General features: G+C 37.3%; 1 protein-coding gene across 3 annotated transcripts in view; it reads right to left on the reverse strand.

Annotated features, from left to right (window-relative positions):
• RPS6KA3 (ribosomal protein S6 kinase A3) overlaps nucleotides 1-24,492 on the reverse strand; it is a 109,056-nt gene extending 84,564 nt beyond the window's left edge. Inside the window, exons 1-3 of one of the 3 annotated variants that reach the window (XM_068532401.1) lie at nucleotides 24,408-24,460; nucleotides 2,804-2,897; nucleotides 1,777-1,813 (exon numbers count right to left, since the gene is read on the reverse strand). Coding sequence is in view for 1 of the 3 variants with exons in the window: in XM_068532400.1 (XP_068388501.1) it covers nucleotides 24,408-24,476 (69 nt within the window). In the remaining 2 variants the exon portion in view is untranslated. Of the gene's footprint in view, nucleotides 1-1,776; nucleotides 1,878-2,803; nucleotides 2,898-24,407 lie in introns of those variants that run through there. The other 2 variants (XM_068532400.1, XM_068532402.1) reach the window with 2 other exon arrangements.
• Nucleotides 24,493-24,830: the final 338 nt, after the last annotated feature.

The raw sequence follows: 24,830 nt of genomic DNA on the forward strand, positions 1-24,830 counted from the left end.
GCACCTTTATTTCAACAAACCTTTTCTATCACTTTGCCAAAACAAGGATTCAAATGCTATCTAATAGAAATGAGTATAAAGTTACCTATGCAGCTAAGAATTTTCACTTTTGAAAAACGACTCTCGACTTCACTAGAGATTAGGTTACATGGACCACCAGTCTGACTCAATATTGTAATACTTATAGTTCCAAAAGTTCAAGGAATAATACCAATTAAACAAGAAAATGTATTTCTCTAATTTTAAGAAACACATAGAAAAAAACATGTGGTCTGAATCTGGCTAGTACCAGGTTTAAACCCCAGTTCTGTCACTTACTACTGCAGTTACCTGACCTTGGGTAAGTTACTTAACATTTTGAGCCTCAGTTTCTTCATTTGTAAGATGCATATAATATCTAATTCACAGGGATGCTGTAATTAAAAGGACCCACCAAGGGACAGTAGATGCTCAGTAAATGCTACATCCTGTCCCCTCTTTGGCCTCAATTGTGTAATATTTACATTTCTACAGTTAGCTTCCAAAGTGCAATGCAATAAAGAAGTACAAGAGAGTGTTGAGATACCTGTTTCACCACTTACTACAGCCAATTTCCTGCCAAGCAGGGTGGAAGAGATCATTCATATGTGTGATATATTTTTATACAATGTGGCTAAAGAGTGAGTACAAATGAAAAAGAATAGTTTAAACGTGAGGCAAATGTATTTATCCTCTCTCATCCCACCATAATGCCTTCCAGCCAAAAAATCGCAGATCTTGGCAGACTGTACATATGCAAATATTATGTGAAATACTAGAAAAGGTTAGGAAATGCTAATCAAGCTTTACTCTGGTAGTCTGAAATGTGTAAAAGTCAAAAAATTAGAATAACGTACAATATGGGCCTCATCAGAACAAATCAGAAAAAGGAGACTGTTAGCTTGAGTTTCAGCAGGTATTGTTTTCAACATTAACTTCTAATGTTGTGGTATAAAATTATCACTTAAGATAATTTTCCTGCTCTTAAGGGGATAAACAATTCAAGTCAGTAATTCTGAACGAAGGTTTCAGGACTTCTAGAATATCCCAAAGTATTTTAAGGAAAATTTTGCAATGTTAAAAATAAGAGTATTTTTCTAAATAAAAAAAATTTTATTTTAAGCAACCCTATTAAACAGATTGTTTTGCTGTAATGGCATGTTACAACCACGCACATTTCCAGGCTGTTTGGCTGTTTGATACCTCTGAAAAAATGCACTGAGTCCAGCAGGAGATTGTCTTGTATAAGTCCACTAGGACTAAAAAAGTGATCTGTGATTCAAAAATGCTACCTTGAACTTAGTAGGACATATCATCTACTGACATCCTACTACCTGGAAATGAAATGTATATACGAACACTGGGAGAAAAGAATTCCTCACAGAGAACAGCCTAAAGTAACAGGAAGGGAGGAGGAAAAGAATGGGGCCAGAGCCCTAGTGTACTAATTTGGAGACCCAGGTTGTAGATATGAGCAAGAATCATGCCTTTTTTTTTTTTTTTTTTAACTGTCCTCAAGTTTCCACAAGTGTATCTGCCTTCCGAACTCCCTGATATCAGCAGTGGTTTTCCTGTCCAAAGTGTATGCCATAGGACTTCCGTGAAGGTGCTGAGGATGAGGCATGAGAAACCTCTCTAAAACTTCAGTTAAGATACCATCAAATTGTTCAGAATCCAAAGAATCTTCTATGCAATCACATTGAAACAATAAGAAACAAGCATTTTATATTCTTAATAAGGAATGTATATAATCCTTACCAATGTGACAGGATTAAGAATCAGCTCCTCATTTATCCTAAGGAAATATCAGAGATGTGCATAAAGACTTATGTACAGTGATATTCATCATACTCATTATACTGAAAAATAGAAAACAATCTAAATGACCAACAGGGGACTGGTTAAATAAATCATAATACATCTATTCATATGTAGGAATACTATGCAATGGTTAAAATCAGGGCCTCAAAGAAAAATTAATGATGCAAAAATATGATTGCAATATATTAAGTTAAAAAGGATACAAAACTAAATAGTATGATCCCAATTTTGCATACCCCCCTCCCAACATGTGTGCATGTAACTGGCAAAACATATATAAAATCTTATCAGTAGTTACCTGGGTCATAGGATTTTCTTCTTTGTACTGTATTTTCAAAATTATAGGCATTTATTATATATTATTTTATAAAGAGAAAAACAATCAATGTAATTAGAAAAATCCATTTATTTCTAGTTAAGGTGCCCTTACATGTGCTTTGCTATTCCTCTAGCAACTAAAGGTCTGCTAGTACTCAAGACTATTCTATTTTCTAGACTAGGGTAGGAATGACCACTGGTTATATTTACATTATTAAGTTTTAGAGGAAACTTTCAGAAGCTTTTTTTTTTTCCTCTCTGATGGTTTCCTGTGGTTGTGGCCTCAGAAAAGAGATACGTTTTTAGGCCTGAATCCATCTCATTTTTTTGGAGTGTACCCCTAAGGGGAATTCTGCTTATGAAACAAGAGTATGTTGAGATAAGAATTAAGAAACGAAAACACGGTAGCCAAAATTAAATCTGCATTGTGAATAGCAAGTATTGGAACTGACACTGCAGAAAACAGAATCCATGCCAAGGAGGACAAACTTGAGTAAATGAAAAAAAAAATGAAAGAAAAGATTAAAAAACGATGGAGGACAGACGTAGAAATAATCTATGAATAACAGATGCTCCTAAAGAAAAAAACCCAGCAGTTTAATCAATCAAAAGTATAAGAAAACTTTCCAGTTCCGGAAAAAAATACCTGAGACTGGAGACTGAGAAGGTTCAACAGAGATCATCAACACCAAGACATGTCCTGGCAAATGTTTTTAAATTTCAAGGATAAAGATATAATCCTACAAGCATACAAGCAGAAAAAAATAGGTTATTTTCAAAGAAACTAAAATCAGATTGACCTCAGATTTCTCCTCTGCAACAATAAAATGCCAGAAGACAATGAAGTAATGACTTACAGAGAGTTAAAAGGGAAAAGTTATGATCTAAGAATTTTATACCTTGTCCTACTTTTTCATGTACAAAGATCACAGGGAATTCTTCTTAGTTCTCCAAAGTCTTATAAAATTTCACCATCCTGGTAGTACCTTTTTTCATAAACTGTTCAAAGGTATGTCTTAGACCATTGAAAGAGAATCAAAATAAGAACTCAAGAATACTGAGGTAGGAAAGAATTGGTGAAGTATATTGATACCAACTTAATATCTAGAAATCACTGAATAAAATAATTAACCCCAATAGAGGAGAAAGGGTCAATAATGAAGAATAAATAACTGATATAAGTATACAAACAATATAAACCTTTAGAAAGTTAAAGGTAAGATTTGTAACCTCAGGATAAATTAATGTGGACTCAAATTAAAAGAGGCAGTGGAAGAAGGGAGAAACTAAGATTCTAAATTCTCTGTCTTTCCTAAAAAGATATTTTAAAACCACTACTTTTAGTAACTACCTAATAAATATAAATTTTGGAATGCTTTGAAAAAGCATACAACAACCGAGAATTATACTTATTTATTGCAGTCCAAATCAGTGGAGAATATAATAACTGGCAAAGACTGTGAATAGTACTTTATGCAGGCATCACATTCAACCCTAAGCACGGAGGTAGGTATAATCACCCCTATTTTACAGATGAGGAAACCAAGGCTCAGCAAAGTTAATTTGTGAATGGCAGAAGCAAGATTCAAAGCCAAGTCTTTCCAGCTCCATAATTCTTTCTTCAATATTTCATAACCTCTTCAAACAAACGAATCCATAAGGCAGAAGAGAAAAAACAAACCATAAGGAAAAGAATAAAATACTTAAAATAAGATGACAGAACTAATTCCAAAAGTAATAATGTAAGAAATGTAAAGTATCTAATTAAAACAAAGTGTCTTACTGGATATTGGATACTATTACAGAATTATTGTTTTTATAAGTGATGATGGTATGTTCGATGTTTTAAAGTCTTTATCTTTTAAGAAATATAAATGTAAATATTTATGTCTGAATTGATGTATCTAGGAGTAGCTTCAAAATAATCCACTGGAGCCAGGGAGGGGAAGAGAGAAAGTAGTGTGTGTGATGGGGAGTACAGATGAAACAAGACTGGCCATGAGTTGATAATCTTTGAGGCTGGGCTATGGAAATATGGTGGTTCATTATACTATTCTCTCTACTCTGGTATGTGTTTGAAATGCTTGATAATAAAAATTTTAATAGTCTTAGGTTATATTTTTAAGAAGCTTAAAAAATCCACACCAGTATTTACTGCTTTAAAGAGAAAGCCAAGCAAAAACAGATAAGAATAGAAAAGCATAAAGAAAAAGAAGAAAGCAAGTGTATGTATTATTAAGGCCAAAAGTAAAATGTGAAGCAAAAACCTTACGCTGATTAAATAAAAAGGTGATTTGATTTGGACTAAAAATATAATTAGTACTTAATACATACAGTAATAATAATTGCTATCATTTACTGAGCAATTACTGCACACCAGGCAACTACATCTTTGATGCTTCTAAGAACTCTGTGAGGCATTATCACTAATTTACAAATGAGGACATTAAGCCAAGGTGGGTATGTCAATCTTTTAAAGCACTGTATCCTCAGCCCCTAGCAAAATGCCTGGCTGGCATACAGTAAGTGCTCAATAAATATTTGTTGAATAAATGAAAAAGTCTAATATCCTGACTAAAGCAAATAAGTAGAGCTTAAATTCAAACCTAAATCTGATTCTAAAACCCCTACTCTTAATCACATTTAAATCTTTTCATAATATACATAGTAAGAATGAAGATGTTTATTTCCTTCTGTGTATGTTTCTGTTTGTCAGATTTTCTACAATCAGCCTGTGTTACTTTTTTCAAACAAGTCATTAAAAATAATATATGCAAAATAGTACTGAACACTTAATCACCGACTAACCTAACCACAAAACACAAAAGGAGATGTTCTGGGGACTAAAACATGAAATAAGTGGACACAAGTGGAAGGGGAAATTTTAGCACACTAACATCAACTAGCATAATGAATAAAACAGGACAAAGCACTTGATGTAACTTACATTAGAATAGGTAGATATTGAATTTTAGAATGTAAAAAGAATATGGGTTCAAGTTATCTATGAAAAGTTATAAAAGACTGACCATATGTTCTAGGTCATGAAGTAAATCCAAAATTCTTAAAAACAGGAACTGTACAGATATTTTCTGATTATGATAAAAAACTGAATAAGGAAATAAATCACTCATTCAGAAATCAATATTATTCTAAATGACTACTGGCTCAAGGAAATAAATAATAACAGCTATCATTTATGCAATGCTTATTTTGTTCAAAGTACAGTGTTGGCTATGTTGCATATATTCTCTCATTTAATCCCAATTAATCATTAATAAACCATGAGGGATGTTATTATATAGAGAAGAAAAAACTTAGGTTGAGAATTAGTAACTTGTCCAAGATCACAGAGGTATTAAGTTTGCGGATAAGACAACTGGACCCAGGTCTGAAATCCAAAGCTCACACTACTACACAGAAATGATGTCATATTACTGTTAGAATTCAAGTATAGGCATCTAGCTGTGCTCATTTTTCTCTATTTATAAAATAAAATTTTGTAATAAAAAGTGAAGGAAACTACAACTTTCCTTAACACATGTTCTGAAAATGTCTGTTTGTTAAATACACTACACTAAGAAGGTAATGGTTCGTTTTTCTAACGTATCATTGATCCGACATAATATTTCAAATTGCATAATCTCCTAAAAGAGACTCCTTTGAATATATTCATATTCTCGAGAGGGCAATTAAAAAGGAAGAAACCAGAAAATCAGTTAAAGTAGGGAATATAAGGTAAACGTGATTGCCACTAAATTTATTTCTAAAAAGTCACTATTTTCTGGTACTTATCTGCAATCCATAAGAGTTCAATGGAATCTTAGCCAGCACGGATTTGAATCCACCACTAACTGTGGGCAAGCCCTTAAAGCCTCTCTGATTTGTGGTTCCTTCATGCATAAAATATGTGGATATCTAAGGGCTCTTCCAGCTTGAAAATGTTATAATCCTGTGACTTTAAGGATTAAAAGTATTTAAAATTTTGTGGAGTTTTTACACCTGAGGAAATTACTAATTCTGTATTTAAAGCTGTTTTGTACGTTATTTCTAACTCTAATTCCTTCTTTCTTTTCTCCACCTAAAAATACAGTTTTATCTATATCCTTCAGTGGTACCTTTGTATTCAAGTGTAAACAAGGATAATACCAAAGAATGGATTGTAACAAATGCTGTCACCTGAAAGAGAAGTACTAACAAAGAGAAAATAAATGAAACATTGTTTTTCTGTGCAGATTAAGGAACCTAAAGCAATTTTATAATTTCCACAATCCAATCTTACTAGTCTTATTTTACTAGTAAAGTGTCAACTTATTTTTTAAGCTCCTCTGTGTACTCCCAGTGCTATTTCTGCCTTCCTAACACCTTCAAACCCCACCTCTTAGTACCACATGGAGTTGGCAGTGTTTCCCAAACCTGTGTGATGATCAGAATCACCTAAGATTCCTGTTAATAATACACTACCTGGCCTTACCTCAAACTGAAACTGAATCAGAAGTTCCAGAAGCCCCATGGCTCGGTATTTCATTTTTTAAACAGGCACCTTAGATGACTCCTGTGATTAGTTAAGTCTGGGAAATCACAGTGTAGAGAAAAGATCATGGGCTTTGGAGCCTGACACACCAAGTTTCAGAACCTGGCTTTGCCCTTTATTATAGGTGTGACTTTGGGCAAGCTACTTAACATGAGTCTCAGTTTTCTAATCTACAAGATTTGAATACCAGTTATGCCGGAGGTTGTAATAAAGTTTAGTACGCTTAGCCATGCTGGGTGCCCAGTAAGTGTTAGCTTCTCCTTCCTCCTGCTCATCTTGCCAGAGGAATTGACAACTGCAAATACTTGAGAGTATTCTGATGAGTCCCTTACCCTAATGGATCCACTTCCATTTCTAGGGCTAAAAATCTGAGTACTAGATAATTCATTAATGCATTACTTGGTTTGGCTAATTTAAGTCTTAGGAAAAAGTCTAATAATTTCTTCTGGTTTCCAGAGGCTTAGTGAAGTCCTTCTATCTAAAACAGATACACCATGATGCTGAGCTTCAAAGCCCAAGCTTTATTTGCTATGTGACTGTGGCAAAATTACCTGAACCTCTGTTTCCTCATCGGCAAAACAAGTGGTGCTTAAATGTTTGATGAACTGAACCCAACATGTGTTACTGATAACATAACTGTTAACTAAAGGTCACTTTAATTAAACTTACACACAGTCTTACAAACATTCTTATGAACAAAACGACAGCAATAATAGCTTGCCAGTAAGTGAAACGAGACAGAATAGGACTTGCTCAAATACACAATAAAAAAGAGCTTAACAGCCAAGCAATATCAACTGTACCTTAACACAAAGTGTATTAGACAAGTTTGGAACTGAACTTACTTAGGAAAAAACTATCCAAATTACTCACTCATTAAATATATATACATATATATATTTAAAAGTACCATAGGTATAAACACAACCAGGCAGCAAGGTTTATTTTTGGAAAAATGAGAAATATAGTTTATAATTACAGCTCCATAATGAATTCTAGCTGTATATGTATTAAGCATAAACACTATTAATAAGAGCATTCTACTAAAAATTGATAGTATTAACTGTCCAGATAAGCTACAAAATAAAAGAAACCTAAAGAAATTAGAAAAAAACTAAAAATCTGGGAACATTCATTCAAGACAGAGGAAAAGCTACCCTCAATTTTTAAAAAATAAACAAGAAAATAACAAACCTCAAATCCTACTGAAAGTAATTTAAAGAACCATAGCTTTTCTCACAACTTATTTATTCTTTAATACAACTTTTTTCTTTCATTTAGTTCCTGCCCTTTGCTTATGTTTATTTCCAGACATTTAATATTTTTACTGCTATTTTGAATGAGATCTTTTTTCCCATTATCATTTCTAACAAGGAAAACTATTAATTTTTAAATATATATTCTGTTTAATACCACCTTATTAGACCATCACTAGTTTTCACAAACCTTTTTAGTGGTTTCCTTAGATTACCTAAGTAGATGATTATATCATCTATGAATAGTTATCTTTCATCCTTTTTTTGAATACTTTTTGATTTTCTTGTCTAACTTCACTAGCAAACTCTTCTAGAATGTAAAAGAGAGGTGAAAACAGCAGGCACAGTTTTAATGAGATTGCCCATAGTATGTCTCCATCAAGCATGATGCTGGCTACTGGTCTGAGACTATTTTTTAATAATGTTAAGGACACACCCTTTTATTCCTATTTTACTGTTTTTAATTGAGAATAGACACTGAATTTTATCTAATGCTTTCTCAACTTTTCCCCTAACTTTTAAATTAGAAATGATTATATATTCACAGGAAGTTGCAAAAATAATAGAGAGGTCCCATATACCTTTAACCCAGTGGTTACATCTTACACAACTTCCTGTCAAGACCAGGAAATTTATACTGGTACAATGCCCAGACCTTACTCAGATATCACTGGTTTTACAGGTTCTCGCGTGTGTGTGCGCGTGCGTGCTCATTGTTACACATTTTATCACATGTATAGGCTCCTGTATCTACCACCAGAGTAAAGATACCAGTTCTTCGCCATCAGGATCCTGCGTGTTGCCCCTTTACATCCACCTCTCTCCCACCCTTCTTCCTAACCCTGGCAATCACTAATCTAGTCTCCAATTTTGTCATTTCAAGAATGTTATATAAATGGAATCATATGGTATGTAACTTTTTTCCACTCAGCACGAATTCCCTGAAGATTCGTCCAAGTTGTTGTGTGTACAATAATTCATTCCTTTTAGTTTAGTAGTATTCCAGTATTCCATGGGGTGAACATACCACAGCTTGTTTAACTAGTCACCTGTTGAAGGACATTTGGTGTCTAACTTTTGGATATTACAAATAAAGCTGCTATGAACATTTGTGAACAGACTTCTGTGTGGACATACATTTTCATTTCTCTGGGATAAATGCCCAGGAGTGCAACTGCTGGGTTACATAATAAGTGTATGCTTAGTTTTTAAAGAGATGACCAAACTATTTTCCAGAAAGGCTGTATCATTTCACTTTCCCATCAGCAATGTATGAAAGATCCAGTTTGTCCACATCCTCACCAACACTAGGTACTGTCACTATTTTTCATTTTGGGTATCCTAAAAGGCATGTAGAGATATCTCATTGTGGTTTTAATTTTCATTTCTCTGATAGCTAACCATGTTGACGTCTTCTCATATGCTTATTTGCTATCCATATATCCCCTTTAATGCAATGTCTGTTTATCTCTTTTGTCCAGTTTCTAACTGGACTATTTGCCTTTGTTACTGTTAAGTTTTGAGAGTTCTTTATATATATTCTAGATACAAGTCCTGTCTCAGATATAGGTGTGCAAATACTTTCACCCAACCTGTGGCTTGTCTTTTCATCCCCTTAACAGGTTCTTTTTCATAGAGCAAACATTTTGAATTTTGATCAAGTCCAATTTATTATTTTTTTCTTTTATGGATTGTGCTTTTGGTGTCTAGTCTATGAACCCTTCACTCAGCCCACAGTCCCGAAGATTTTCTCTTGTATCTAAGTTCTAAATGTTTTAGAGTTTCCACGATCCATTTTGGATTAATTTTTGTATAAGGTGTGAGGTTTAGGTTGAGGTTCACTGTTTTACCTATGGGTGTGTAATTGCTCCAAGCACCACTGTTGAAAAGGCTATCTATCTTTCCTTCATTGAATTGCATTTGCACCTTTGAAAAAAATCAGTTGGCCGTACTTGTTTGGGTCTATTTCTGGGTTCTCCATTCTGTTCCACTGATCTATGTATTTATCCCTTCACCAATACCACAGAATTTTGATTACTGAAACTACTTAGTAAGTCTAAAAGTTGGGTAAAGTGATTCCTCCCACTTTATTTTTATCCTGTTTTGGATACTTTAGTTCCTCTACCTTTGCATATAACTTTTAGAATACGGTTGTGTTAAACCTATAGAAGAATTTGGGGAGGACTGACATCTTTACTATGTTGTGTCTTCTAATGTATGAACATGGTAGACCTCTCCATTTATTTAGACCTTTGATTTCATTTAACAACATTTTTTAGTTTTCAGCACACAAGCCCTACACATGTTTTGTTAGATTTATACCAAAGAATTTTTTTAAAGCAATTACAAATGGCACTATGTTTTTCATTTTGGTTTCCACACATTCATTGCTAGTATATAGAAACGCTATTTTTGTATGCTGATCTTGTATCTTACAACTTTGCTGAACTCACTTATCAGTTCTAGATTTACGTAGATTCCTTGGGATTTTCATTGGAGACCTCATGTCACTTGCAAATAGAGACATTTTTATTTCTTCCTTTCCAATCTGTATGTCTTTAATCATGTGTTTTGCACACTATTAATATTTTTCTTCAACTTTAATATGGTGGACTACATCAATTGATTTTTTGAATACTGAACCAGTCTTACACCCCTGGAATACAACCCACTTGGTCATGCTGTATACTTCTTTTTATATGTTGCTGGATTTGTTTTGCTAATATTTTGTTGAGGATTCTGTGTCTATGTTCTTAAGGGATACTGATCTGGAGTTTTCTTTTCTGTACTGTCTTTAGGTTTTGGTATCAGGATGATACTGGCCTCAAAAAATGAGTAGTGATATGCTTCCTCTTCTATTTTCTGGAACAGAATGTGTAGAATTCATGTTATTCTTGATGTTCCAGATCCTTCTTTTATCATTTCCTTTCTGCTTGAAGAACTACCTGTAGTCATTCCTTCACGGTCTGTTACACATTCTCTTAGCTTCCCTTCACCAGAGACTGCTTTGATTGCACCTTCACGCTAGAAGGATATTTTCACTGGGTATAGAATTCTGGGTTGCCAGATCTTTTCTTTCAGCACTTAAAAAACAGTGTGCTATTTCCTTCTGGCTTCCATGGTTTCTAGTGTGGGATCTACTGTCATTTGACTTATTATTCCCCTATAGGTAATAGTTCAGTTCTAACTGCTTTTAAGATTCTTTGTCTTTTAGTTTGATTTAGAAACAAATTTTAACTGTGGTAAAATACACCTAACATGAAATTTACCATCTTAACTGTTTTTTAGTATAAAGTTCAGTATGTTAAGTATATTCACATTGTTGTGCAACCAATCTCCAGAATTTTTCATCTTGCAAAATTAAAATTCTATACCCATTTAACAATTTCACATTTCCAAAGGTTTGATTTTGAGGTGTCTAGGTGTGGATTACTTTAGTTTAGCTTATTTGGAGTTCAATCAGCTTCTTGAATCTGTAGGTTTACATCTTTTGCCAAACTGGGGAAATGTCAGGCATTATTTCTTCAAGTCCACCTTTTTTCTCTGCTTCTCAAACTGTGGTGACATGAATATTAAATCTTCTGTTAATGTTCCCAGGCCCCTGAGACACTCTTCATTTATTTTTCAGTTTATTTTTACTCTGCTATTCAGATTGAGTAATTTCTATTGCTCTATCTTCAATGTTATTGATTCTTTCCAGTCACCTCCATTTTTTTTTTTTTTTTTTGGCTGCACCACATGTGGGATCTTAGTTCCCTGACCAGGGATCGGACCCGCACCCCTTGCAGTGGAAGCACAGAGTCTTAACCACTGGACTGCCAGGGAAGTCCCTCCATTCTTCTATTGAGCCCATGTAGTAAGTTTATTTCAGTTATTGCATTTTTTGGTTCTAAAGTGTCCATTTTCTGCTTTATTTCTTTTCTGAGACTAATTTTTCATTTGTTTCAAATGTGTTTGTGGTTGCTCACTGAAGTATTTTTACGATGGCTGTTTTAAAATCCTTGTCAGACAATTCCAATATCTGAAGCATCTCCGTGCTGGTATCTGGTGCCTTTTTTCTCATTCATGATGCAATTTTCTTGGTTCTTAGTATAAGTGAACTTCAGCTGTATAATGGACATTTTGGAGATTTTAAGACTCTGGATCCTATTTAATCTTTTTTGGCAGGCAGTCTACCGGTTGAGGTGTAGTGTGAGGGCAGGGTGAGTGTGTATGTTCAGCTTCCTGCTGGGCTCCGCCAACACCACCCTGGCAAAAGTGGAGCAATGACTCACACTACTTTTTTGCAGATGGGTGGGATGGAAGTTCAGCTTCACTCTTGTTCCCAGTGAAAGTGGGGCACCAACCCATACCACCTCATCGCCTCTGAGTAGGGGTGCAAGCTCAGCTCCCTGACAGACCCCACTGACAATAGGGAGAGGGGAAGTGGAGGGCTGACTCACACTGCTTCATTGCTGCAGGGTAGAGTGGAGTTCAGCAGAGTTCAGCGGAGTTCAAGGTAGACTTCAGCTCCCTGAAAGGCCCAGCTGACAACAGGAGAGGGGAGAGGGAGAAGCGGGGTGCCAATCAGCCCCGCCATCCACCACTCTGTTCCACCTTGTAGATGCCAGATGGGGGTGGCATCTGGGCCCTACTGCATCAGCGGAGGGGGGAAGCAGCGTCGACCAGGCCACCTCCAACCATCTTGTTCTGCCTTGTTGATGCTGGGTGAGGGTGGACCTCACCGACACAGGGCGGGGGGAGGCTTAGTGGGGACTAGTCCTGCCTCACACCACCTTGTTATGTCTCATTGCTTCCAGGCTGGAGTGGAGGTTCAATTGGCTGCTGGACCTCACTGACACTACCCTAGTGAGAACACCACCTCCTTCTGTAGGAAGTGGGACAGGGGTGGTGGTGAGGGAATATCAGGTCCCTGCACAACCTGCCAAAGCCACCGAGCAGGGGGAATCAAAGTGCTGTTTGTTTTTGCTAGGCGGCGAAGGGGAGAAGGGGAGAAGGGGAGATTAGGTCCCTGATCTGCCCAGCCAACACCAATGGGTGGAGGAATCCAAGCGCTGCCACTTGCTTCCTAGAAGTAGGGTGGGGTTTTTCTGTTGGTGTTTGGCTACAGTAGGGTGGGTACTGCCAAAAGGGTTTACTGTTGTTAGCCCACCCTTTCTTTAGTCACCTGGCTAAAGAGAACAGGCTTTTCTTGGAACCCTTTTTGTCTGCGCCTGTTGGTGGTTCCAGGTTGGAGGCTTTTACAACACCCTGTCCAGGATATATGGGAGGCAATAAGAACACCCAGGGAACTCACTATTTGTGTCATTCCTTTAATCCCAAAGTCTGTAGGCAGTCTGCTTTCTAATTTCCACCTTTCAGAGTGTTCCTGTACTTGTTTGTTGTGATGTCTTAGGTGTTTTAGTTGTAAAGGAAGACCTAGGAGGAAAAGGACTCCACCATCTTGGCAGAACCAGAAGTCTCCGCCAAGTGATTAATTTTTATGTTGAAAGTAACATTTTCTGTGTGTGTGTGTGTGTGTGTGTGTGTGTGTGTTAAAAGAAACTTTATTGGGTGTTTGGGGTAATGACATTTATTTTCTAGGTTTCCACATTATGGTTAAAAATGCACTGTGGAAAACTGCTATAACATCATAGATCAGAACTTTCCCCTAAAGTTCCAATTATGTTTCTATCATTCCTGGCTAATTTAGCTTGCTTCATGTTATTCAACTGCCTGTCCACCTCAGTACTTTCACACTATAATATTCCAAAGGAAAGAATTCTATCTCATTCATTATCACCTAGTACTATACCACACAAATTCAGAACAGCCAGGGGGAAAAGATCACTTTAAAACTCATTTTGAGCTCCTCTTTTTAATAATCCAAGGCAAATCTTACTTTTAACTTGCCTGTGACATTTCTCTCTTTAAGTAACCCCCCTTACTGCTATCAACATCCACTGTGATAGTTATTCTTCTTGAATTATACCAAGAGCCAGCAGGAACTTGAAGGAAAGAAGGCCAACAGGGGTTTTGCTTTGCATTTTCACTTCTTTAAATGAAACACCTGTATATCTCACTTTAAGAGATGGATCCTTGAAAATTCATTTATTTGTTGACTTATAATTAATTTCAGAGATTCTAGACTTTTTGTTTTGACTGACCTTCAATTAATTCCTGTACTCTTGCTTTAAATAAGAAACTATACAATAGTATAACAAGACTGAGGAGACTGTTAGGAAAAATATCACTGCCTCAATTTTTGCTTTCTTTGTATAATTTTTTTTATAATTAATCTTTTAACTCTTTGTTGTGTTCCTCTAGAAACTCTGCTCTGGCTGGGAGAAGGTGTGGCCCAGGTGAAGTAGGGCTCTATTCACCCAACTGGAAAGCCATTGTTCTAGAAAAAGCTTTTTATTTATCACATCTAAAAATAAAGGAAATCTTTTAAAAGTACAAACTGAAACTAAGTTTTCTGAGAACTATGTATATAACATGACACAGATAAGGATCTTCTATATCAGCATTAGAGCGAAACTCCATTTAAGTCCCTAAATCAGCAGCAAAATAAGCACGAGAACTATGGATTCAAGCAGACAATAAGCACATTAAAACATCCTTCACATTCCCAGTCATTAGAGAAATGTAAATCAAAACCACAATGAGATACCACTTTCAAACACACTAGGGTGGTTATAATGAAAAAAACAATAACAAGTGTTGGTGAGGATGTGGAGAAACTGAAACCCTCATGCATTGCTGGTGTGAATGTAAAATGATACAAACAAGTTGGAAAACAATTTGGCAGTTCTTCAAAATATTAAATATAGACTTACCATATGACACAGCAATTCCACTCCTAGGCAAACACCCAAGAGAACTGAAAACATGTTCACATAAAAACTTGTATACAAATGTTCATAGCAGCATTATTTATAATTGCCAAAAAATGGAAACAATCCAAATGTCCACCAACAGATAAGTGGATAAACAAAACCGCTATAACCACACAACAGATTACTCAGCCATAAAAATGAAGCATTGACACATGCTACAACATTGATGAACCCTGAAAACATTATGTTAAGTGAATGATGTCGACACAAAGGCCACATATCATATGATTCCATTAACATGAAATGTCCAGAATAGGCTAATCTACAGAGACAGAAATTAGATTATTAGTTGCCAGGGGCTGGGGGAAGGAGGGAATAGGGAGTAACTGCTAATGAGTATGGGATTTTGAGGGTCATGAAAATGTTCTGGCATTAGATAGTGGTGATGGTTGCACAACTTTGTGAATATACTAAAGACCACTGAATTGTATACTTTACAAGGGTACAATTTTGTGGTATATAAATCATATCTCAATTTTTAAAAAGATTAACTAGGGCTATTTAACCTAAGAATTAAAAAACCCAAAGCGGGAAAAAAAGTCATCAATGATCAACGTTTAAATTTCCTTTTCTTTTACTGTAGCAAGGTAATTGGCAACTTTTTCAGGTTGTGCCAGATCCTGTTTTCTGGCACTCTGAGGGAAAGTCAAATAGATTTTTCTGAAAAGAAGATGCAAATATAAAGAGGTAATGATTTAATAAGCTGCAATTAAAAAACAGAGCAGTTACTCAAGCACACACCTAGGGGCTTCTGTATGGAGAGGTGTTAAGTTACATCTGGGCAAACCCCCTTTTTCAAGTACAGTAGTTTTTGTTTCAAATTCTCACTTGTAAGATAGTTGTTTAGAAATCTCAAAAAAATTTCCCATACGATGTCACATACGATGCTGTTTCTCAGGCCAGCTCACAAAAGCTTATTTTACCCATGCTGTATTTGGAGAGTAATATCAATTTTGCTTTTCTAAGTCTCCCTATACGTTCCCATGAAAACATCTGCTCAATACAAACCACCTGGGCCCTTTCGCCCTTAGGAGGAGATGTCAAATAGACGGAGTCACTCACCTCTATGCTGTTTTCAACCAGAGCAGGACAGTCTAGTGGAAAATCAGTGGGATTGCAATCTGCGAGACTTGGTGTTTGAACCCTGCCTCCTCCACTTAATAGCTGTGCAACCATGAACAAGTTACTTAACCTCTCTAGGCTTCAGTTTCCTCACCTGTAAGTTGAGGTTAATTACATCTACCTCATTCAAGTAGATATACACAAAGCGTCTAGTCAGAGAGAGCATTCAGTATATGTTAATCTCCAAGATGAACCAATCTACTTTCCCAGTATTAATTAGCACAGTATAGTGAACAAAATGCACCATTTCTGATAGCTAAATTTCCCCAATGCTTCGATGTTATCACTTGAATGAGAAATGTCATTGCAAAGTTAGTAAAGTTGTAGAAAGTGCAGAATGGTTATTTGAGGGGCATGTACCACTTAGGAGGGCTTATCAAAATCTTCAGGGTAGAAGAGAGACAAGACGAAGCTGACTAAACATAATTTGAAAAAGCATATTAAATATATTTTTCATTTAGAAAAAGCTTTAGCCTATTAATTTCAAACTACAAGTAATAAAAGGTAGAGGTGAAAAACACTGGTGTAGAAAAAAAGGGTTCAGTATGTGCTAATTCTATAATCTAGAACTGTGCTGTTCAATGTGGTAGCCAACAGCCACAGATGACTAATAAAATTTAAATTAATTAAAGTTAATTTAAAAATTCAGTTTCTCAGCCATACTGGCCACATTTCAAGTGCTCAGTAGCCACACATGTGGCTGGCTAGTGGCTACTGAATGGTACCCATCTAGAAGCTGGGTTTTTTTTAAGTGAATCTTTCCTATTATTTTATATTCTTTTCAGGTAGACTCCTCTGCTCCTAAACGTGAAGAAGTGAAATAACATCCTGGGTAACTGAGGTTTTTAGTGGAGATTCTACAAGATTTCTGGAGTAAAGATTTCTCCCAAAACACTGCACTTGAGGTGCACTTCAATCTATTAATGTCAAAATGAACTTTTGTTTCAGGCTATCATTTGCCATCTGCTTCTAACACATATCAAATGACTGAACCAAGTTTCCTATAACAAGCTTTGTGGGCCAAAGGATTAGAGGCAAGCTCACAGAAATCTAGATGACCAGGTCAGACATGAAGATGAGACCATCATCGTATGTAAGATTATAAAAATCAATTAACATGGTGGATAAAGCAATTAATTTTTAAGGTATGTAAGAAACCATGGATAGAGTATCAGTTAAGATGAGCAAATCTGATTTAAGTTATGCTACTGCTGTAATTCTATTTATACTAATAGAGGGGAAGACTGATACGAAGTATAAAAGCGCTTTTGGATTTACACATAAGTGTAGGGTTATCTAATATTCAGGAAACTAGCACTATTTCATGAAAAAGCAAAACAAAACACAAAAATACCCTCCAAAAGACAATGTGGAGAGCTGACTCCAGGTGGGGCAGTAGGCTAGCTTCCTGATCTTTAGTTCGTTCACATTCCTTTCTAGCTGACACCTTCAAGAGAAGAAGGTAAATATTCAGAGTAGGTAATGCCAGTAATTGAGCTATTCTGTTATGGTATGCTGAAGCATAAAATCACTGTTTGTTAGTAGGTAATACGCCCCTCAAATACCCCTGACTCCAGAGGTATGTGTATATGATGGGCAGAGATCAGAAAAAGGGTGAGGAAGTCATTTTACATTATTGGTAAGCTGTAAGTGTAAATTTTTTTTTAAAGATGAAGTAACAATGTTCCCAAGTTAAAAACAGCTGCAACAAAATATCATTAACCCTAGCTGTTTTCTAGTAACTTCAAGTTTGAAGCAATTAATTAAAAAAGAATGGGAGAAGTAGACAGATTGACAGCAGCATAAAATAGCAAATGATAAGAGTTTTTAAAAACTATGAATATTAAAAATAAATTACAGAGTAAGTCCATGAGGGGGCCGTTTAGTAGGGGCAATTAGCTTGATATTAAGGTAGAATATGACCATTACCTTTCAAAACACTGAATTTTAAAAGTTTAAATTATTTAAAACTTTTATTTAAACTACTGCATTTAAATTTTTAGTCCACTATTAAGATGGAAAATTGTTACACAAATTAATTTAGAAAGACTCCAATTCAAAATGAAACAAAAACTCTTGACAGTTACAGAAAAAAAGCTTTGATACAGTCAATTAAACATAACAGCTTGTTTCCAGGCAATACTGGATCATGTTACTGTAGTTATCAGACTTTCCAAAACTGTGTTCTGCAAAGCACTTGTGTCCTTTGAGACTTCAATAGATGGTTCATGAAAAAGGGGTGCTGACATCAAGTCTCAAATGCTGTGAGCTATTTCCTTTTTGCAGATTCATCATGTACATCATCATCTTAAAAGTCCTAAGATGTTATGCAGTAAAGACATTGGTCAGATCTCATTTAATTCCACAATCCCCAAATTTATTTGATTATGTCACGCTCCTTTGGTTTTTCTGGAGGGAGAAGATGGTTGTTGGGGCACAGACACATTTTGAAAATTTTCAGAGACTTCTCAGTTGAAAATACCATGTGTACTATTGAAAGTTCCTTAAGTACCAGTATCACATAACAGAACAAAATCCAAAGGATTGTATTTCTAGACAGGAAAAGCCAGTCACTCATGGCATATTCAAATAAGCAAAATAAATGTGTTTATAGTAATGGGGAGGGAAGTATGCCATATTAATTTCTGTCCCTAAAAAAATGAAATTAACAGAACTGATCCTAAAATATAAAAAGGTGTGCACATTTTGTTTTGGTACTTTTTAGAAAGTAAGTTAAAATTCTACCTATTGGTGCTATATATTGACTTTATTTCTTCAGAGACACACTTCCTTCAAGAGGTTGACATATAGGGTATATCATATTTCAACAATTATAAGACACCATCGTGTGTGAGATATACTATTATCTTATATATCACTAAGGGAAAAAAGCCACTGCTGATTAAACAACGACATGCCGTGGACTGTGAGAGGGCTTCCAATTTGAGCAACGTTGAAATATGAACATGCTTTCTTTTCTTCCTTCTTCCACACATATTCTTCAAAATGTTTTTTATGTGTTTCCCCCCTCTAAAGACAATATTGAAGAGGGGAACAATATAAAAAAGGATAAGATTCAAGAGATTTCTGTTCACCTTACCCTTACAGTTATATTCAGATATTATAAAGGCTCTCTTTAAACAGATCAATCAAACAAACCATTTTTAATTGTTCTGTTTGATTCTGGAAAAATTACCCTAGAGGAGAAACAGAGAACTTCCTAAGACAGTGCTGTTTGAGAGATGATTCATTATAATTATTATTTATTAAACACAAACCATGTACTGACCCAAGTGCTTTACATATATTATCATTCAATTCTCACCACAACCCCATGAGGTAGATATTATTTTCATGCCTATTTTACAGATTAGGACGTTGAAGCGTAGAGACATTAAATAACTTGCATAAGATTACAAAGATATTAAGTGGCAGAGACAGGGCTCAAACCCAGGTCTTCATGGCTCCAAAGTTTATGTTCTTTAACACTTTGCCATACATCCAAATTATCCCACAAAGTAGAATAAGTAAAATTGAAATATTTAATTGCTAGTAACTAATGTATTTGCTTAAAATAGCCAAATGTATTAAATGATAGTTATGTTCTATATAGATACATTTTATCCTGTTTTATACAAAGAATATAGTATATTTGTATTTGTTTTGTTAACTTGACACATTTTACTTAACAATTAAAATTTACAGTTGTTTTATCTTTGCTTCTATGCTATTTGGTATTAAATTGAAAAACCAGAGTATCTGAGATTTGATAACTGTTCCAGATTAACGAAAGACACAGGAAACTGTATCAACTCCTAAAGATGGGGGGGGGGGGCGCGATAAATTTAATGCCAAGTATTAAAATGCAACTGCTTGTTTTTTCTTTCTATTACATGAAATGGGGAACGGGATGTGTAAAATATACATCTGCTCGATTGTATTCCAATGCTTTAAAACTTGTCATCCACCAAAACACATAAACAACTGAGCACTATCACACTCATGCATTACCAAGAGACCACCAAGATGTCACTGTTGTACACTGTAATCTGAACCACTGGGTCTAAAGCATCCAGTCTGCACTGGACAAACTGGGCCACTTGACGTCATCCATCATTCACAGCCTGGAAGATCATATGTCCCTGAACATGGAACTCTAGAGCAAATCTTGTCAATGATCACAATGGTATAAATTTTTTAGTGGATGATAAATTAAAAAAAAATCTTTAGAACAACTCTTCTGCAATTCAGACTTCTGATAAATGATCTGCTATATTTTTGATCATTCTATAATTTACTGAATGTCATGTCCTTGGTCAAGAGTGCACATCCCAATTATGCCACTCTTCTTATATAAAAATAAGATATACTCATTGTGATTTCCAGAAACATACTAATGAAAAGGCAAAGTCTGCCTATACTTGTTTCTTTAATTGGATAAGTTTCTCTCTTTATCTTGAAATTTAAATGTATCAAAGAAGTATCTCATTTTGGATTAACCCCATCAGTATAGGATCAAGCTGCCAAAATAATGCAAACCTTCCTAAATTCTAGTTTAACAAAAACTGATATTATAATCACTGAAAACAACAAAGTGTTCAATAATGTGTCACAGTTACTCGACAGTTGACATGTAACAATACCTGTCCTCTCCTCAGATCTTCACTTGGGGGAAAGAAAAAAACCTGAAAGGTGGTAAAAATGAAACAGGAAAAGGAAAAGAAACTTAATAAAACATTTTTTTTCAAAATCAAAGATCACACTTTAATAGAATGTTTTTCCCTACAGATGAAACATAAGAAACCTAATATTGATACAGTGGAAATATTACAGAATCCAATAAAATCTTTGAGGTTAAAAATGGTTGCACACCCACTGAAGATGGTTTCCAAAACAAGGGTCTCGTTTTCTATAAATAAAATATTTATACAGTTAATATTTTTCAATGCGCTATGGAACTTGTCATCTAAAGGAATTCGAGGTAGCTATTTTTATATAACACATTTCTATAAAGCAAAAAGAACCTCCTTAATTTTATTATTTTTGAAAATTGTTCATATTTACGTTTACTATAATTTATCTTTACTAAAAATGAGAAAAAGGTGTCACTTTATTTAGGTCAGGTTTATGATCCAGTAAATGTCCCTAACAGCAGTGGCAAGAGTTTGTAGAAAAGAATAGCCACAATCCCTTGATATCCATCTCCTAAACAGTCAAATATTCAAAAACACACTAGCGTCTTTAACTCATTAAAGAGTTCTGAATTCACCTGGACTATTTAGGAAGCTACTTTGTTTTTAATCTTGTACCAACTTTGACTTTGCTTACATAGTACTTCCTTTATTATTCTAAATTTGCTTCTTTAAACATGTGGCATAGTTCTAGCCTATCATGTTCTGACCCATGTTTGAGTTCAACCACAAGGGTTTTTTTGTTTTGAGCACCATGAGACCCGTGTGAGGTCAAGAAGACATGTAAAGGAATGAAGAAACTGCCTGTACTTTTAGTGAGGTACTCAGTTCTTTTAAGATTGCTCATATTTCAATGTAAGATTAAAATGCTAAGAACAGAGATAAAATTGATAATTACCCTATTCCTGACCTTCATAATTAATTCATCAGTCATCTAGGGGGCCTATACTATGTATGCGCCAGGCACTGCGTTAAGAGCTGAGGATACAGAGAAAAAAAAGAAGTCTCAGCTTTGAAGAATTCACAGTCTCCTAGGGAAGAGACCATAAATGCAAATTTCTATAGAGATCAACCCTGAAATCTTTTAGCCTGAAGAGAAACAATCTGGTGTTTTTACTCAAATGACTATTTTTTAAAAATAGTAAAATACAACTATTCACTGATAAGAACTTACTGGGGAGGAGATGGCATAATGCTAAGCATAATATTAAGTCCAATATCAGACTTCCGAATGAAAATTTTCAACCTTTTCCTGACTGGCTTCAGTATTTCCAAATTTGCATCAGAAGTAATTTACTTGAAAGAGCTGAACAACCAAAGGCAATAAATATCTAAAGGCAATTTGTTAAAATCTAATTTTAATAAATCTAGGCAACACTGGCTCTGATTGACATACCTTATGCCAGAGTATCAAGAAAATTACTTGAAAATGGCAAATTGTGGGAACCTATCTTCCAGGTTCTGGAAACCATGACAGTAACTGAAATAACTAGGCTTTAACAAATGAGACATCTTATAATACCATAATTGTTTTTGAAAAATACTTGGCCTCTAACTACCGGTTTACTTATTTATACTCTGATTTTTTTCCACAAAAGATTTGAAACAGCTACCCTGGCATAAAGCAAAGCACATGAATTATATCCACCTGGCTCTGAATTATGGCTCCACCATTTACTACTTATAATCTTTGTGCCCTTAACTTTTGAGATCAGTTTCTTAATCTGTAACAATGGGGACCATAATCCTACTCTGTTGGGTCATAGGAAGGATAAAATGAAATAGCACGAGCACAGTAAGCACAGTATCTGGCATATAGTAAGTGCTAAATAAACATTAGCTTTGTGCTTTCTTTATCCAATTGTATGCTACATAGAAAAAGGATCAGGTGGAATTTTAAATGACTTTTTTTTTTACACACTGATGCGTGCCAAGCAGAAATGTGGACTGATTACGAGTTGCAAATGTTAACGTTTGCATCTAAAAATCAGGCTCAAAGCAAATTCAATTTCTTTCCACAAGGTCGGCACTCTGAGGACACATTTTAGCTATATTACTTAATATAACCTTTTAGCTATATTACTTAATGCAAAAATTTTTCTGAAGGAAAAAAATGAATGGAAAGAGCCCGGGGAGCACTACGTTTCATACTATCCAATTCCAAAGATGATTAAACATTCTAAATTTGATTTTCTTACCAAAAATTCACAGTATTAGACTGGCTAACAATTTTAAATGAAATTCTCGTAGATTTCCTTTAAAAGTCTTTTTTTCAGGAAACATCTATTAATGTGTTTTCAAAGAGCAGCGTTTCGTTTAGGTTTTAAAAATATGATCCAAGTCGCAAAATACTAAGCACCAACCGTAAGCACTATTACAATTCTGCTTGCGATAAAGAGAGAGCAAGTAAACATTTTATAAAGCAGCGGAGGTGACTAGGGAAAAAGTGCAAAGTGATCTGAACTGATCTCCGTCCGCCTCCCCCTCTATTCTACCCGAGAATGCAAGTGTCCCGCATCTCAGATCAAACTGAGCCTCGGTCTTACTGACGTAACCAGTAACCCTATCCACCTCTCACACTGCGGAGGCCGGCAGGGCAGCGGCTGCCGCCAAGTACACCACTCATCAGAGCCTGCCCCATTCCACCCCCGCGCTTCAGTCATGCTTTCCAGAAATGGGGTCACTCACTCAGTAACTATTACACACACGCAGCCTATCATCCTGTAATCCCCCAAAGTCCGCTGTGGGAAATAGAAGACAGCAAAAAGTCAAGAAGGAAGAATCACAGACGCGCCACCATCAGGAACTGATTTTCCGCTCCGGAGAGGAGCGCTGATGCCCTGGAATGGGTCTTGTCTGGATTATTTTCGCAGACCCCGAGTTGGTTCTGGGACAGGGGCGGCTGCGAAGAGCCGGGGGAATTCTGTTTAACCCTGTTTAGGTATAGTGTTTGGGTTTGGGTCACTCGGGTGGGTATCTCAGGGACGGTCACCAGATCGCGGACAAGGAAAACCAGAAACCCCTTTACTGCGGCCGCTGATCTCCTTGAATAACACCCTCTCACCTCCATGGACAGGAAACTCAAGTTAAACTCGCAGGGACGGGGTCCTCGAGATCAGGGACCTCAGAAACGGGGCGGGGGGGGGGATGGAGAACCTTAGGCTTCCACTCTCTCCTTTACAGCAGCAGAAACCGCTGCGGCAGATGCGGGGGGGGGCAAAAATCCTTGGCTGTCCCGCACCCCTTACCCGAAACCCTCACAGGTCGCCACCCCTGCCCTGGGCCGTTCCTGCCCCCGCGCGCCCGGCTCCCCGGGGCAACCCTCTCCCCCGGCCGGACTCGAGAGTCCCCTCTCCCCAGCGAACGCAATCCACACCCCTCCCGCATCCCCCAAAGTCACCGGGGTCCAGGGAAGCCCCCGACCAGGCAGGGCCAAACTTCCCAACTCCTCGCCAGCCCCCGCTCCGCCTCCCGCTCCCCCCACGCAAAGTTGATGAAAATCGGCTTCTTGCAGAGCCCCGGCGCCCACTCCAAACCCCACGCGCCACCACACCACAGCCCCCCCCAGCGAGGGAAGGGAGGGGAGAGTGCGGGTGGGAGGAACAGAAGGGCAAACAGATCAACCCCAACTATCCAAACCGGCATCCCGAACCGAGGGGAGACGCGAGCGGCAGAGGAAGGGGCCGAGTGGTCGGCTCCCGGGTGGGGAGCGAACTGGCGGGGGCGCGGGGAGGGGGCGCGCCGGCCCCGGCCGCCGGGCTGCACTCACCTCAGCGCTGTCGGACGGGCTCTCCACAGCCATCTTCTGCCACGGGTCCGCCAGCTGCGCCAGCGGCATCTTCCCCCCCGGCCCGCCGCCTTCACCGCCTCCTCCCTCCCCGCCCGCCCCGCGGCCGGCCCCGCTCCGTCGCCGCCCGAGCCACACGGCAGCAGTGGCGGCAGCAGCTGCAGCAGTAGCGGCGGCTGCCCGGGAGAGGGCTCGGCGCCGACACCGACCCTCGAACGCCGCGCGCCCGGCTGGAGACGCCCGCGCGCCGAGCGAGAGCCTCGCGCCGCTGCCGGGCACCGGGTCTCGCCCCTTTCTTCCTCTCCTCCTTCCGCCGCCGGGACTACAGCTCCGCCCCCCCGCCGGTTCCCGCGCCCGCTCCCAGCAGAACAGCAGCCCCCGCGCGCTCCCCTACTTCCGCTCACA

Source organism: Eschrichtius robustus, chromosome X, assembly GCF_028021215.1.
Source record: "Eschrichtius robustus isolate mEscRob2 chromosome X, mEscRob2.pri, whole genome shotgun sequence".
Lineage (NCBI taxonomy): Eukaryota > Metazoa > Chordata > Mammalia > Artiodactyla > Eschrichtiidae > Eschrichtius > Eschrichtius robustus.